Source organism: Salvelinus fontinalis, chromosome 24 (genome assembly GCF_029448725.1).
Source record: "Salvelinus fontinalis isolate EN_2023a chromosome 24, ASM2944872v1, whole genome shotgun sequence".
NCBI lineage: Eukaryota > Metazoa > Chordata > Actinopteri > Salmoniformes > Salmonidae > Salvelinus > Salvelinus fontinalis.
This window is the reverse complement of record NC_074688.1, coordinates 24,121,977-24,135,773: the sequence shown is the minus strand read 5'-3', so window position 1 is coordinate 24,135,773 and position 13,797 is coordinate 24,121,977. Positions and strand designations below refer to the sequence as shown.

General features: G+C 45.6%; 1 protein-coding gene across 1 annotated transcript in view; it reads left to right on the top strand.

Annotated features, from left to right (window-relative positions):
- The window catches only part of LOC129822190 (replication protein A 70 kDa DNA-binding subunit-like), a 42,873-nt gene that overhangs the window by 17,289 nt on the left and 11,787 nt on the right, over positions 1-13,797 (top strand). Inside the window, exon 13 of the mRNA XM_055880257.1 lies at positions 4,464-4,596. Within this exon, the coding sequence (XP_055736232.1) occupies positions 4,464-4,596 (133 nt within the window). The remainder of the gene's footprint in view (positions 1-4,463; positions 4,597-13,797) is intronic.

The window sequence follows — 13,797 nt, the reverse complement described above, 5'->3', positions numbered from 1 at the left end:
CTATTTGGGAGGATTTAGATAAAATCCACATAAAATAAAATCTAATTTGTTTCTCTAATTTTGTGCTAATTTGTTTCATAAGCAAACGTGAAATGTTTCCCTACTGAGCCATCCGGTGCATACCGTAGCAGCCTTTGTCCATTAGATGGCATCACAGGCTACACAGACACATCTGGAGTGGCTCCTGCTCTCCCTCTTCTCTCGTTCTTCCCTCTCTTCTCTCTCTCTTCCCTCCCCTAGCTGTCTGGACAACTGTGTCTCTGTCTGTCACTTCATCTTGTCATTCTTACTCTTGTTCCTTTCCTCTTGTCCTATTGCCATTGCGCACTTAGTGATACTTGGCTACTCTCCCTCTTTCTGTTCTGTGTTTTCCTGCAGTCACTGAGTCATCGGATCTCCCTTGCACACTACAAACAGACAGGATGTGTCCCAAATGGCACCTTATTCCTTTTATAGTCCACTACTTTTGACCGGAGTCCTATGGGCCATGGTCAAAAGTAGTGCACTACATAGGGAAATGGGTGCCATTTGGGATGTGGAAATCCTGCTACCCACTAGTGGAGCTGCTCAGCTCACAGCAAAAATATATTTGTCCTTTGCATCAATGAATAACATAGCATCAACTTTTTGAGTGAGAACCCTCTACTAATGAAACAGCGCACCAGTTAGTGATTTCAAGAACCTTTTGATTGCTCTCCTCTGCTCACACACTGGAAGTGTGCTGTTCAGTAGTTCTGCCTAGCTTGTGCTCAGTGCTCCAACACAGCGATTCATATTTTTGATTTTAAACAAGTAGTTTAACTCTGTGGCTATGCTACTTGGTCTCTCCTCTTATTCCCTCTTTCTCTTGTTGTCCCAGCATTGCAGTGGTGTAAAAATACTTTAAAGTACTACTTAAGTAGTTTTTTGTGGTGTCTGTACTTTACTATTTATATTTTTGACAACTTTTACTTCTACATTCCTAAAGAAAATAATGTACTTTTCACTCCATACATTTTACCTGACACCCAAAAGTACTCTTTACATTTTGAATGCTTAGCAGGACAGGATGCCCCTGGCGATCCATACATAAAAAATGGTGCCGTTGGGCTTGCTTAAAAGGGCTTGCTTAAAAGAAGGAATTTGAAATGATTTATACTTCTTTTGATACTTAAGTATATTTCAGCAATTACGTTTACTTTTGATACTTAAGTATATTTAGAACCAAATACTTTTAGACTTTTACTCAAGTAGTGTTTTACTAGGTGACTTACTTTTATTTGAGTGACTTTCTATTAAGGTATCTATACTTTTACTCAAGTATGACAATTGTGTACTTTTTGCACCACTGCAGCTTAGTCCCTCCTGGCGCATGCTTAATCTGTCCTTTTTGTGAAATTAAAAACAGTCTTGTGATTCAGACAATTTGAAAATGTTATGTTGGAATAGAATACATGGTCATATTTACAACCCTGTTCCCATTGGTAATTACCTCATGTACTGCATCATTCAACTTCACAACTGCAGAGAGTGAATGCTTGAGCAGACCTCATGGATGACTAATCATATTTGCTGTATGTTGTCCGCCAGTCAGAAACGCATCATGAGAGCCATAGCTGGAGACAGGAAGGAACAGTGCTTACAGAAGGGTTCCTGTCATGCATAGCTGCTCTTTCTCCTTCCCTCTGTCACATGCTCTATGTCATATCTTCCTGCCGTCCTGTCCTGTCCTTGGCCGTATGGCTCGGTGTGACGGGGTGCCATGCTATACACATGAATCTGTTCTTTCCCTTTTCTTCTTATTGTCGTTGTCGTCTCACTTCATCCACTCTGCGCATCTCCCTGCCTGCCTGTCAGTCCACTGTTGTACATCTTCTGCCAGCTCCAATTTGTCCTGGTTTTAGTTTCCTTCATCAAACCCACTGACTTACTATACCCTGCCTGTTGTAGCGGTTTCCTACAGAACAGTCTTCTGTTTGTCTGCCTTTACAGTCTGCGTTACATAGTCTCACCTTGCTTAGCATTTTGTTCATTATTTGAAACTCTGTCAAAAATAACATCTTGAAATCAGATATAATTTTATGATCATCAGCTTACCTACCAGGAGTCTGGATTAGAAAACCCCATAAATGTTTAATTCCTTTGATTCTGTTCCAGCCTATTTCTCTTGGTGAAACACCAGCAGCTTCATGAAAGGCGTTGTTGTTAATCAGAAACAAGTATTTTCAGGTGGATTTCAGAACTAGGTGGATGTTGTTTTTAATGCATCAACAACCAGGTTTCAGGCCCCCTATCAGTACGAACACCACTAGAATTATTTCAAAGCAGGAATGGGAGTAGAGAGATGAGGGAATAGGTGCCACAGGAAACAATTGCACACATTTTTCGGTGGTTGGGTGGGAGAGGAAATTGGCAGAGGCCATAGTGGCCGGGCCACATGCTTGCAGGCCATTAATGGGGATATTTTCAATTAGTCATGCTTCCAAGAGCAAGTCCCGCTCACTGTATTTACAGCCCCTGTCCCCTTACCCCCCACAGCGCTACACAATACCTCCTAGCAATAGATTACTCAGCTCTATTGATCTCTTGCACCATTCCAACGTGAGGTTTTTTTTTCTTTTTTTTCTGCTGTCCTCCCCCTTTTCTCCATCTCTCTCCTTCTCTCTTGTATTGTGTGAATCACCTGGAGGTAACGCTGAGTGAAAATTGGTTTCTGATTCCCCCATCACTGCTGTTGATTCATTTCACAGCCACTCTCTCTGCCACTCAGCCTGGTTTGCCCTCAGCACAGACTATTTTTGCGTCCCAAATGGCACCATATTCCTTATTTAGTGCACTATATAGGGAATAGGGTGCCCTTTTAGGATGCAACCTAGCTCAGCTATGTCAAACAGGCATGGCTATGTTGGCCAGGATGGGTTCTGTTAAACTACTACTAGACAACAGTTAATTCACTAGGCTACAAGACGGTGGTCTACGAGGCACTAGGCTACAAGACGGTGGTCTACTAGGCTACAAGACGGTGGTCTACTAGGCTACAAGACGGTGGTCTACTAGGCTACAAGACGGTGGTCTACTAGGCTACAAGGCGGTGGTCTACGAGGCTACAAGGCGGTGGTCTACGAGGCTACAAGGCGGTGGTCTACGAGGCTACAAGGCGGTGGTCTACGAGGCTACAAGGCGGTGGTCTACGAGGCTACAAGGCGGTGGTCTACGAGGCTACAAGGCGGTGGTCTACGAGGCTACAAGGCGGTGGTCTACGAGGCTACAAGGCGGTGGTCTACGAGGCTACAAGGCGGTGGTCTACGAGGCTACAAGGCGGTGGTCTACGAGGCGCTAGGCTACAAGGCGGTGGTCTACGAGGCGCTAGGCTACAAGACGGTGGTCTACGAGGCGCTAGGCTACAAGAGGGGGTCTACTAGGCTACAAGAAGGGGTCTACTAGGCACTAGGCTACAAGACGGTGGTCTCCTAGGCTACAAGACGGTGGTCTACGAGGCGCTAGGCTACAAGGTGGTCTACGAGGCGCTAGGCTACAAGACGGTGGTCTACGAGGCGCTAGGCTACAAGACGGTGGTCTACGAGGCGCTAGGCTACAAGAAGGGGGTCTACGAGGCGCTAGGCTACAAGACGGGGGTCTACGAGGCGCCAGGCTACAAGACGGGGGTCTACGAGGCGCCAGGCTACAAGACGGTGGTCTACGAGGCGCCAGGCTACAAGACGGTGGTCTACGAGGCGCCAGGCTACAAGACGGTGGTCTACGAGGCGCCAGGCTACAAGACGGTGGTCTACGAGGCGCCAGGCTACAAGACGGTGGTCTACGAGGCGCCAGGCTACAAGACGGTGGTCTACGAGGCGCCAGGCTACAAGACGGTGGTCTACTAGGCTACAAGACGGTGGTCTACTAGGCTACAAGACGGTGCTACAAGACGGTGGTCTACGAGGCACTAGGCTACAAGACGGTGGTCTACTAGGCTACAAGACGGTGGTCTACTAGGCTACAAGACGGGGGTCTACTAGGCTACAAGACGGTGGTCTACTAGGCTACAAGACGGTGGTCTACTAGGCTACAAGACGGTGGTCTACTAGGCTACAAGACGGTGGTCTACGAGGCACTAGGCTACACGACGGTGGTCTACTAGGCACTAGGCTACAAGAAGGTGGTCTACTAGGCACTAGGCTACAAGAAGGTGGTCTACTAGACGCTAGGCACTAGGCTACAAGAATGTGGTCTACTAGGCTACAAGAAGGTGGTCTACTAGACGCTAGGCACTAGGCTACAAGAAGGTGGTCTACTAGACGCTAGGCACTAGGCTACAAGACGGTGGTCTACTAGACGCTAGGCACTAGGCTACAGGAAGGGGGTGTACGTGGCACCTCTATGAATTACACTTGACCTCTTTGTGTTTTCTATTGAGATTGATGGGGTTGTTTCTGCAGTGACATGTTGACTAAAGGTGTGTGTGTTTAACCGTGTCCATCCAGGTATGACAAGGAGGGCCACTCTATGGATGGCCAGTCTCTGACGGAGGCGAGGACAGGTGGGGGAGGAGGAGGGAACACCAACTGGAAGACCCTGGCTGACATCAAGACGGAGCACCTTGGACACGGAGACAAGGTTTTTTGCCAATGCACACACACCAGCACACACTCACACGAACATACTTTTTTTGTAGACAAACATGTGCATCAAACAGTCTAAAATATATTTTTTCTTGACTTGATTCAAAGCAAGAATATTCAAGGACAAACTGAAAGACAATATCGAATACAAGCGATCTCTTCTTTGAAGGTGATAAGTAGACCAACCTGCATTGTGGATCCAACACACAGCAGCATCTCTATCTTAGTCACCAGGGAACACTGGAACCTTGTCACTTCATCCTGGCTTTCCAAGGATTCTCTTCTCTTGGTTGGCAGTCATGATAAGTCTTTGTAATCAGAGCGACTCATTAAAGGACTCTGCTACTGGATCCAAAGCTTATTTTTAAAGCAGAATGCTAGCTTGTTTCTATCCAAAATGTGACCCTGTTCCCTACATTGTGCACTACTTTTGCCCAGGGCCCAATGGCACGCTATTCCCTTTGGGACCTGGTCAAAAGTAGTGCATTATATAGGGAATAGAGTGCCATTTGGGATGAACCCTACAGTATTCTGATGATCTCCCTCTCATTAATCACCAACATAGTAGGTGTCCTCTGCTGCTCTCTCCCTACCTAGGTATGTGCTTTGTGACGTCACATTTATCTCCCATATTGATTGTGAAGATAAGTGGCTCCATTCATTAATCTTGGTAATGAAGTGATTGCTCTATATAAGTCAAGTAATATATGTGCTTGAAATTGCAGCTTCTTATTTTCATTTTATGAGAAGGGTGGAAAGGTGTATAATTCATCTAAGGTTATGGAAACTGATATGTTTAATATTTGTAATATAAAACTATATTATTTAATCCTGGGCCTTGGTTATTAACCTCCGTTTTGGGATAAGGGATGAGAGGATTTTAATGAGGTTTATTTGACTGATGTTGTGTGAGGAGAGTTCTCTGGTTAGAAGGGCACTGGGAGAGAGGATGGTACAAAAGCTCAGGATTGACTGGGAGAGATGGAGAATCCAAATCAAATTGTATTTGTCACATGCGCCTAATAAAGCAGGTGTAGACCTTACTGTGAAATGCTTACTTACAAGCCGCAACAATGCAGTTCAAGAAATAGTTAATAAAGTATTGACTAAATAAACAAAAGTTGATTAAAAAAAGTAACACTAACAAGGCTGTATACAGGGGGTACCGAGTCAATGTGTGGAGGTACAGGTTAGTCGAGGTAATTTGTACATCTCTATTTGAAGTCGGACATTTACATACACTTAGGTTGGAGTCATTAAAACTCGTTTTTAAACCACTCCACAAATTTATTGTTAACAAATTATAGTTTTGGCAAGTTGGTTTGGACATCTACTTTGTATGACACAAGTAATTTTTCCAACAATTGTTTACAGACAGATTATTTCACTTATAATTCATTGTATCAAAATGCCAGTGGGTCAGAAGTTTACATACACTAAGTTGACTGTACCTTTTAAACAGCTTGGAAAATTCCAGAAAATTATGTCATAGCTTTAGAAGATTCTGATAGGCTAATTGACATCATTTGAGTCAATTGGAGTGGTACCTGTGGATGTATTTCAAGGCCTACCTTCAAACTCAGTGCCTCTTTGCTTGACATCATGGGAAAATCAAAAGAAATCAACCACGACCTCCACAAGTCTGGTTCATCCTTGGGAGCAATTTCCAAACGCCTGAAGGTACCGCGTTCATCTGTACAAACAATAGTACGCAAGTATAATCACCATGGGACCACGCAGCCGTCATTCGGCTCAGGAACAAGACGCGTTCTGTCTCCTAGAGATGAACGTACTTTGGTGTGAAAAGTGCAAATCAATCCCAGAACAACAGCAAAGGACCTTGTGAAGATGCTGGAGGAAACAGGTACAAAAGTATCTATATCCACAGTAAAACGGATCCTATATCGACATAACCTGAAAGGCCGCTCTGCAAGGAAGAAGCCACTGCTCCAAAACAACCATAAAAAAGCCAGACTATTGTTTGCAGCTGCACATGGGGACAAAGATCGTACCTCTTGGAGAAATGTCCTCTGGTCTGATGAAACAAAAATAGAACTGTTTGGCCATAACGACCATTGTTATGTTTTGGAGGAAAAGGGGGGAGGCTTGCAAGCCGAAGAACACCATCCCAACCGTGATGCACGGGGGTAGCAGCATCATGTTATGGCGGTGCTTTGCTGCAGGAGGGACTGGTGCACTTCACAAAATAGATGGCATATAATGGGGGAAATGATGTGGATATATTGAAGCAACATCTCAAGACATCAGTCAGGAAATTAAAGCTTGGTTGCAAATGGGTCTTCCAAATGGACAATGATCCCAAGCATACATCCAAAGTTGTGGCAAAATGGCTAAAGGACAACAAAGTCACGGTATTAGAGTGGTCACAAAGCCCTGACCAAAATCCTGTAGAAAATTTGTTGGCAGAACTGAAAAAACGTGTGCGAGCAAGGAGGCCTACAAACCTGCCTCAGTTACACCAGGTCTGTCAGGAGGAATGGGCCAAAATTCACCCAACTTATTATGGGAAGCTTGTTAAACAATTTAAAGGCAATGCTACCAAATACTAATTGAGTGTATGTAAACTTCTGACCCACTGGGAATGTGATGTAAAAAATAAAAGCTGAATAAATCATTCTATCTTCTATTATTCTGACATTTCACAGTCTTAAAATAAAGTGGTGATCCTAACTGACCTTAGACAGGGAATTTTTACTAGGATAATATGTCAGGAATTGTGAAACTCAGTTTAAATGTATTTGGCTAAGGTGTATGTAAACTTCCGACTTCAACTGTAGGTAGGGGTGAAGTGACTATGCATAGATAATAAACAGCGCGTAGCAGCAGTGTAAAAACAAAGGGGGGTCAATGTAAATAGTCCAGGTGGCCATTTTATTAATTGTTCAGCAGTCTTGTGTCTTTGGGTTAGAAGCTGTTAAGAAGCCCGTTGGTCCTAGACTTGGTTCTCCTGTGCTGCTTTTGATAATTTTTTGGGGCCTTCCTCTGACACTGCCTGGTATAGAAGCCCTGCAGGTCCTGGAAGCTTGACCCCAGTGATGTACTGGGCCGTACGCAATACCCTCTAGCGCCTTACGGTCAGATGACGAGCAGTTGCCATACCAGGCGGTGATTCAACCAGTCAGGATGCTATCTGGTGCAGCTGTAGAACTTTTTGAGGATCTGGGGACCTATGGCAAATCTTTTCCTGAGGGGGAAAAGGTGTTGTCGTGCCCTCTTCACTACTGTCTTGGTGTGTTTTGACCATGATAGTTCGTTGGTGATGTGGACACCAAGGAACTTGAAACTCTCAAACCCCCCCCCCCCCCCTTTCCTATAGTTCATGATCAGCTCCTTTGTTTTGCTCACATTGAGAGAGGTTGTTGTTGTTGTTCTGGCACCACACTGCCAGGTCTCTGACCTCCTCTCTATAGACTGTGTTGTCGGTGATCAGGCCTACCACTGCTGTTGTGTCGTCAGAAAATTGAATGATGGTGTTGGAGTCGTGGTTGAACAGGAAGTACAGGAGGTGACTAAGCACGCACCCCTGAGGGGCCCCAGTGTTGAGGATCAGCGTGGCAAATGTGTTGCCTAGTCTTACCACCTGGGGGCGGCCCGTCAGGAAGTCCAGGATCCAGTTGTAGAGGTAGGTGTTTAGTCCCAGGGTCCTTAGCTTAGTGATGAGCTTTGTGAGCTGAGCTGTTCAACACCAATGAATTGAACAGCATTCTCACATAGGTGTTCCTTTTGTCCAGTCGGGAAAGGTGAGATTGAGATTGCGTCATCTGTGGATCTGTTGTATGTGTGTATGTGAATTGAAGTGGGTCTCGGGTTTCTGGCATGATTGTGTTGACCAGCCTTTCAAAGCACTTCATGGCTACCGACATGAGTGCTACGTGGCGGTAATCATTTAAGCAGGTTACCTTTGCTTTCTTAGGCACAGGGACTATGGTGGTCTGTTTGAAAAATGTAGGTATTACAGACTTGGCCAGGGAGAGGTTGATAATGTCAGTGAAGACACTTGCCAGGTGGTCCGCGCATGCTTTGAGGACACGTCCTGGTAATCCGTCAGCTTTGAATGTTGAGCTGTTTAAAGGTCTTGGTCACATCAGTTACGGAGAGTGTGATCACACACATAAAAGTCCATTCGATCGTCTGGTAGACTCACGTCACTGGGCAGATTGCGGCTGGGTTTCCCTTTTGTAGTCCGTAATAGTTTAAGCCCTGCCACATCCGACAAGCGTCAAAGCCGGTGTAGTAGGATTCAATCTTAGTCCTGTATTGACGCTTTGCCTGTTTGATGGTTCGTCAGAGGTCATAGCGGGATATCTTATAAGCATCCAGATTAGTGTGCTACTCCTTGAAAGCGGCAGCTCTAGCCTTGAGCTCGGTGTGGAAATGTACATACGCTCACTGTGGGGACGACATTGTCGATGCACTTATTGTTGAAGACAGTGACTGATGCGGTGTCATCTGACCACTTCCGTATTGTGCGAGTCACTGGTACTTTTGCTTGTAAGCAGGAATCAAGAGGACATAATTATTGTCAGATTTGTCAAATGAAGGGCAAGGGAGAGCTTTGTATGCGTGTCTTTGTGTGGAGTAAAGGTGGTATAGAGTTTTAAAATAAATATATATATTTTTATTCCACCCCCCCTCTAGTTGCCCAGGTGACATGCTGGTAGAAATTAGGTAAAAAGGATTTAAGTTTGCCTGCATTAAAGTCCCTTGCCACTAGGAGTGCCGCTTCTGGATGAGCATTTTCTTGGCCTTATACAGCTTGTTGAGTGTGGTCTAAATGCAAGCATCGGTTTGTGGTGGTAAGTAGACGGCTACGAATAATATAGATAGTGTGGTCTACAGCTTATCATGAGGTATTCTACCTCAGGCGAGCAATACCTCGAGACTGCATTAATATTAGACATTGCGCACCAGCAGTTATTGACAAGTGGATACACACCCCCACCCCTGGTCTTACCAGACGTAGCTACTCTGTCCTGCCGATGCACGGCGAAGCCAGCCAGCTCTATATTATCCGCGTCGTCGTTCAGCCAAGTCTCGGTGAAACATAAGATATTACAGTTTTTAATGTCTTGTTTGTAGGATAGTCTTAATCGTGGATTGTCCAGTTTGTTTTCCAATGATTGCACGTTGGCCAATTAATACCGAGGGTAGTGGTGGTTTACCTACTCGTCAGTGAATTCTTACACCTCTCCCCTTTTCTCCATCGTCATGCTGATGACGGGGATTTGGGCCTTGTCTAGACAAAGCAGTATATCCTTCACGTCAGACTCATTAAAAAAAAAGTTGTTGTCTAGTTCGAGGTGAGTAAGCGCTGTTCTGATGTCCAGAAGCTCTTTTTGTTCATTAGAGACAGGAGCAGCAACATTATGTACAAAATTAGTTGAAAACAATGCGAAACAACAAACAAAATAGCAGAGTTGGTTAGGAGCCCATAAAATAGCAGCCATTCCCTTCTGCGCCATTATACTAGGAGAGTCGGACAATGGTAGCAAAGCTCAGGCTTGACGAACGGACACGGGTGGACTCAGGTCATGTGAAGGAGTGAGGTGTTGGAGAATGGATAGAGGGCTTTGGGGTATAGACAGGCTTGGTTTAAAGAGCATGTGAGAAAATGTCCTACCTTAGCAAACGGAGGGGAAAATGGGGCATGTTGTTCCAAATATATAGGCCTTGATAAATAATAGAAGAGTAACACTCGACTGGAAACCTATTTGTGGCTAAATCCCTACCTGTTTGTGTGCATGGAGGATGTTGGGGCATTGCTGTGGTGATTGGCTCAGTGGCTGGCTGGGCTTTAGTAGTGTTGCTCCTGGCTCTCTGTGATCTAGTCCTGGTTCTGCTGCTCTCTCATCTACTCTGCCGCTCTCCAGGGCCTGGTGTCACCAAGCCTCAGTACACCAAGCCTCTTATTGTTCTTTCTTGAATCCTGACGCCCCTCACATTGTAGTGTATGGACACTATATGGGCTAACCAGTTACTTGACACGCCCCTCACATTGTAGTGTATGGACACTATATAGGCTAACCAGTTACTTGACACGCCCCTCACATTGTAGTGTATGGACACTATATAGGCTAACCAGTTACTTGACACGCCCCTCACATTGTAGTGTATGGACACTATATAGGCTAACCAGTTACTTGACACGCCCCTCACATTGTGTGCATGGAGGTTACATGCACACATTAATGCCATTATTGTGAATTAATATAACAGTTTAAAACATTTACATGCTTTGGAAGAAAAAACAATTTCCCTAAAATCACATGGACACATCTGAAATCAGTCTACCTGATAGATAAATGCAGAAAATAGCCAATCAAAATAGACGTTCTTTTGCAAATCCTTTTTGATTCTGGTTTCAGCGTATAAAGTTTGATGTGAAAACTATTTTTATGATATATACTTTCAGTTTTTCTGAACTCCTCTCGCGCACAAGAGGGAGGCTACCGGTGCTGGCACATACGCAGACCTATTGTTTTATTTAACTAGGCAAGTCAGTTAAGAACAAATTCTTATTTACAATGACTGCCTCGGAACAGTGGGTTAACTGTCTTGTTGAGGGGCAGAACGACAGTTTTTCCTTGTCAGCTCGGATTCGATCTAGCAACCTTTCGGTTACTGGCCCAACACTCTAACCTCTAGGCTACCTGCCTCCCCACCACTGGAACACTGGTTTAAGCTGTTTACATGTCCAAATCATTTGAAAGATTGCTCAGAAAACCAGGTGTTTTAATCATTGTATGCTTACTTCCAGTTTGGCCTTTTGCCGATGTTTTTTTTAAATTAGCATAGTAAAGTGCATGTAAACGTTGTCACTATCTCATTGTAGAGTAGGCTGTTGGCACTATATAGGCTAACCAGTATGAGCATTGCTGATTCACTAGTTCCTTTGACCTTCACCAGAGTCCTCCACACTATCCATTAGCCCCCTGTTGGGTTAAGGTGCTTTCTCCTGGCATTGGGCTGTGGTGTGAGAGGAGGAGGAGGGGAGAGGTGTGACCCAGGGCTCTAGTTCAGCCAGTAGTGTCTGTGTGTGATGAAGGCTGGGGTTGACAGAGGAGCTGACTCGAGCTCAGTCTGTCCTCCTCGTACTGTTCCTGCTCAGCCCGTAGAGACTCTGGGACACAGGGGGTCACAAGGTCGGCCCTCTCAAAGCCCTCCGCAAGTCAGCGGCAATTAATTGTCCCTGTCACAAAGTCTCTGTCAAAACCTCCAATTTCCACAACACCGGCTTGCCCTGTCGACAGCGAATGGCTAACCCCGTCCACAGTCCGCTCCTTCCCGATCGCTTGACACTGCCTGCGTATGTAAAGCCTTGTGACAGAGACAGGAGAAAAACGTCTTCAGTGGTCTCTTCTCTCTCTCTGTGGTGAGTGACATGGTAATTGCGGAGGTATTAACTTGGTTAATTAGTGCTCTTTGGGGAAGCTGCAGTGTGGGAAGGGATTATGAGGTGTTTGTCAAAACAACTAGTTTTAAAGGCAGATTCCATGCGTTGAAAAGGGAGAGATTTGTCTCATTTGTCCACTGTCATTGATTACTCATTGATTACTGTTTTTGTGGTCTGAAGTGACACAAAATATAAATTGTCCTTCTGTGCAATTTAATTGTGGCTGAATTCCTTAGGCTGACTGCTGGCCACTGTCACTATGCCTATGGGGGGAGAGTGAAATCAATTACGCCCAATGTGGCGGAAACGTTCCCTTTAGTTTTTCTATTTATTTCCTTTGAAAACTGGAGGTTAAGACTTTGCCTGGGGCCTCCATCTAGATTGTGAACTATAGAGAGAAAGAAAGAAAAACTCTTGCATGTGGAATTCTCAATGAAGTGCACCAGGCAGAAATGTCCTGTTTCCTGTCCACTGCTTTCCTTTCTGTACGCCAGGCAATGTTCCCCTCCATGAATATGAATCAGGACGTCCAGGTTATTACAATTCCCTGTTGTGATCCTACTGTAGGTCATTATTGTGTACGGGAGTGTTATAGGTTTTTAAAAGAGCACACCCTGTTTTGTCCTCTGGATGAATCCTAATGACTGACTGATGAAGGTGCTTGGCCTCAGAGGTTTTCCTGTGTGTGTTTCCATAATGAGATATTACCATGTGGTGTTGCCTATAGGCCCTGGTCGAAAGTAGTGTACTACATAGGGAATAGGGCGCTGTTTGGGATGTAGACGGTGTTACGACGTGGAGGTGTCTGCTCCTCTCTCTCCCCTTCAACGTGACCCTGTTTTCACCTCACTATGCCTCTGTCACCTCATTGTGACATCTCTGTCCCCATGGCCACCTGCAGGGTGGTGACGATCAGTAGGAGGGGGACTGACACGCAGAGGGGGAGAGAGATTCCACCTGTCTGTGGCAGAAAGCTGTGACCTGTCTGTGGCAGAAAGCTGTGACCTATCTGTGGCAGAAAGCTGTGACCTATCTGTGGCAGAAAGCTGTGACCTATCTGTGGCAGAAAGCTGTGACCTATCTGTGGCAGAAAGCTGTGACCTATCTGTGGCAGAAAGCTGTGACCTATCTGTGGCAGAAAGCTGTGACCTGTCTGTGGCAGAAAGCTGTGACCTGTCTGTGGCAGAAAGCTGTGACCTGTCTGTGGCAGAAAGCTGTGACCTGTCTGTGGCAGAAAGCTGTGACCTGTCTGTGGCAGAAAGCTGTGACCTGTCTGTGGCAGAAAGCTGTGACCTGTCTGTGGCAGAAAGCTGTGACCTGTCTGTGGCAGAAAGCTGTGACCTGTCTGTGGCAGAAAGCTGTGACCTGTCTGTGGCAGAAAGCTGTGACCTGTCTGTGGCAGAAAGCTGTGACCTGTCTGTGGCAGAAAGCTGTGACCTGTCTGTGGCAGAAAGCTGTGACCTGTCTGTGGCAGAAAGCTGTGACCTGTCTGTGGCAGAAAGCTGTGACCTGTCTGTGGCAGAAAGCTGTGACCTGTCTGTGGCAGAAAGCTGTGACCTGTCTGTGGCAGAAAGCTGTGACCTGTCTGTGGCAGAAAGCTGTGACCTGTCTGTGGCAGAAAGCTGTGACCTGTCTGTGGCAGAAAGCTGTGACCTGTCTGTGGCAGAAAGCTGTGACCTGTCTGTGGCAGAAAGCTGTGACCTGTCTGTGGCAGAAAGCTGTGACCTGTCTGTGGCAGAAAGCTGTGACCTGTCTGTGGCAGAAAGCTGTGACCTGTCTGTG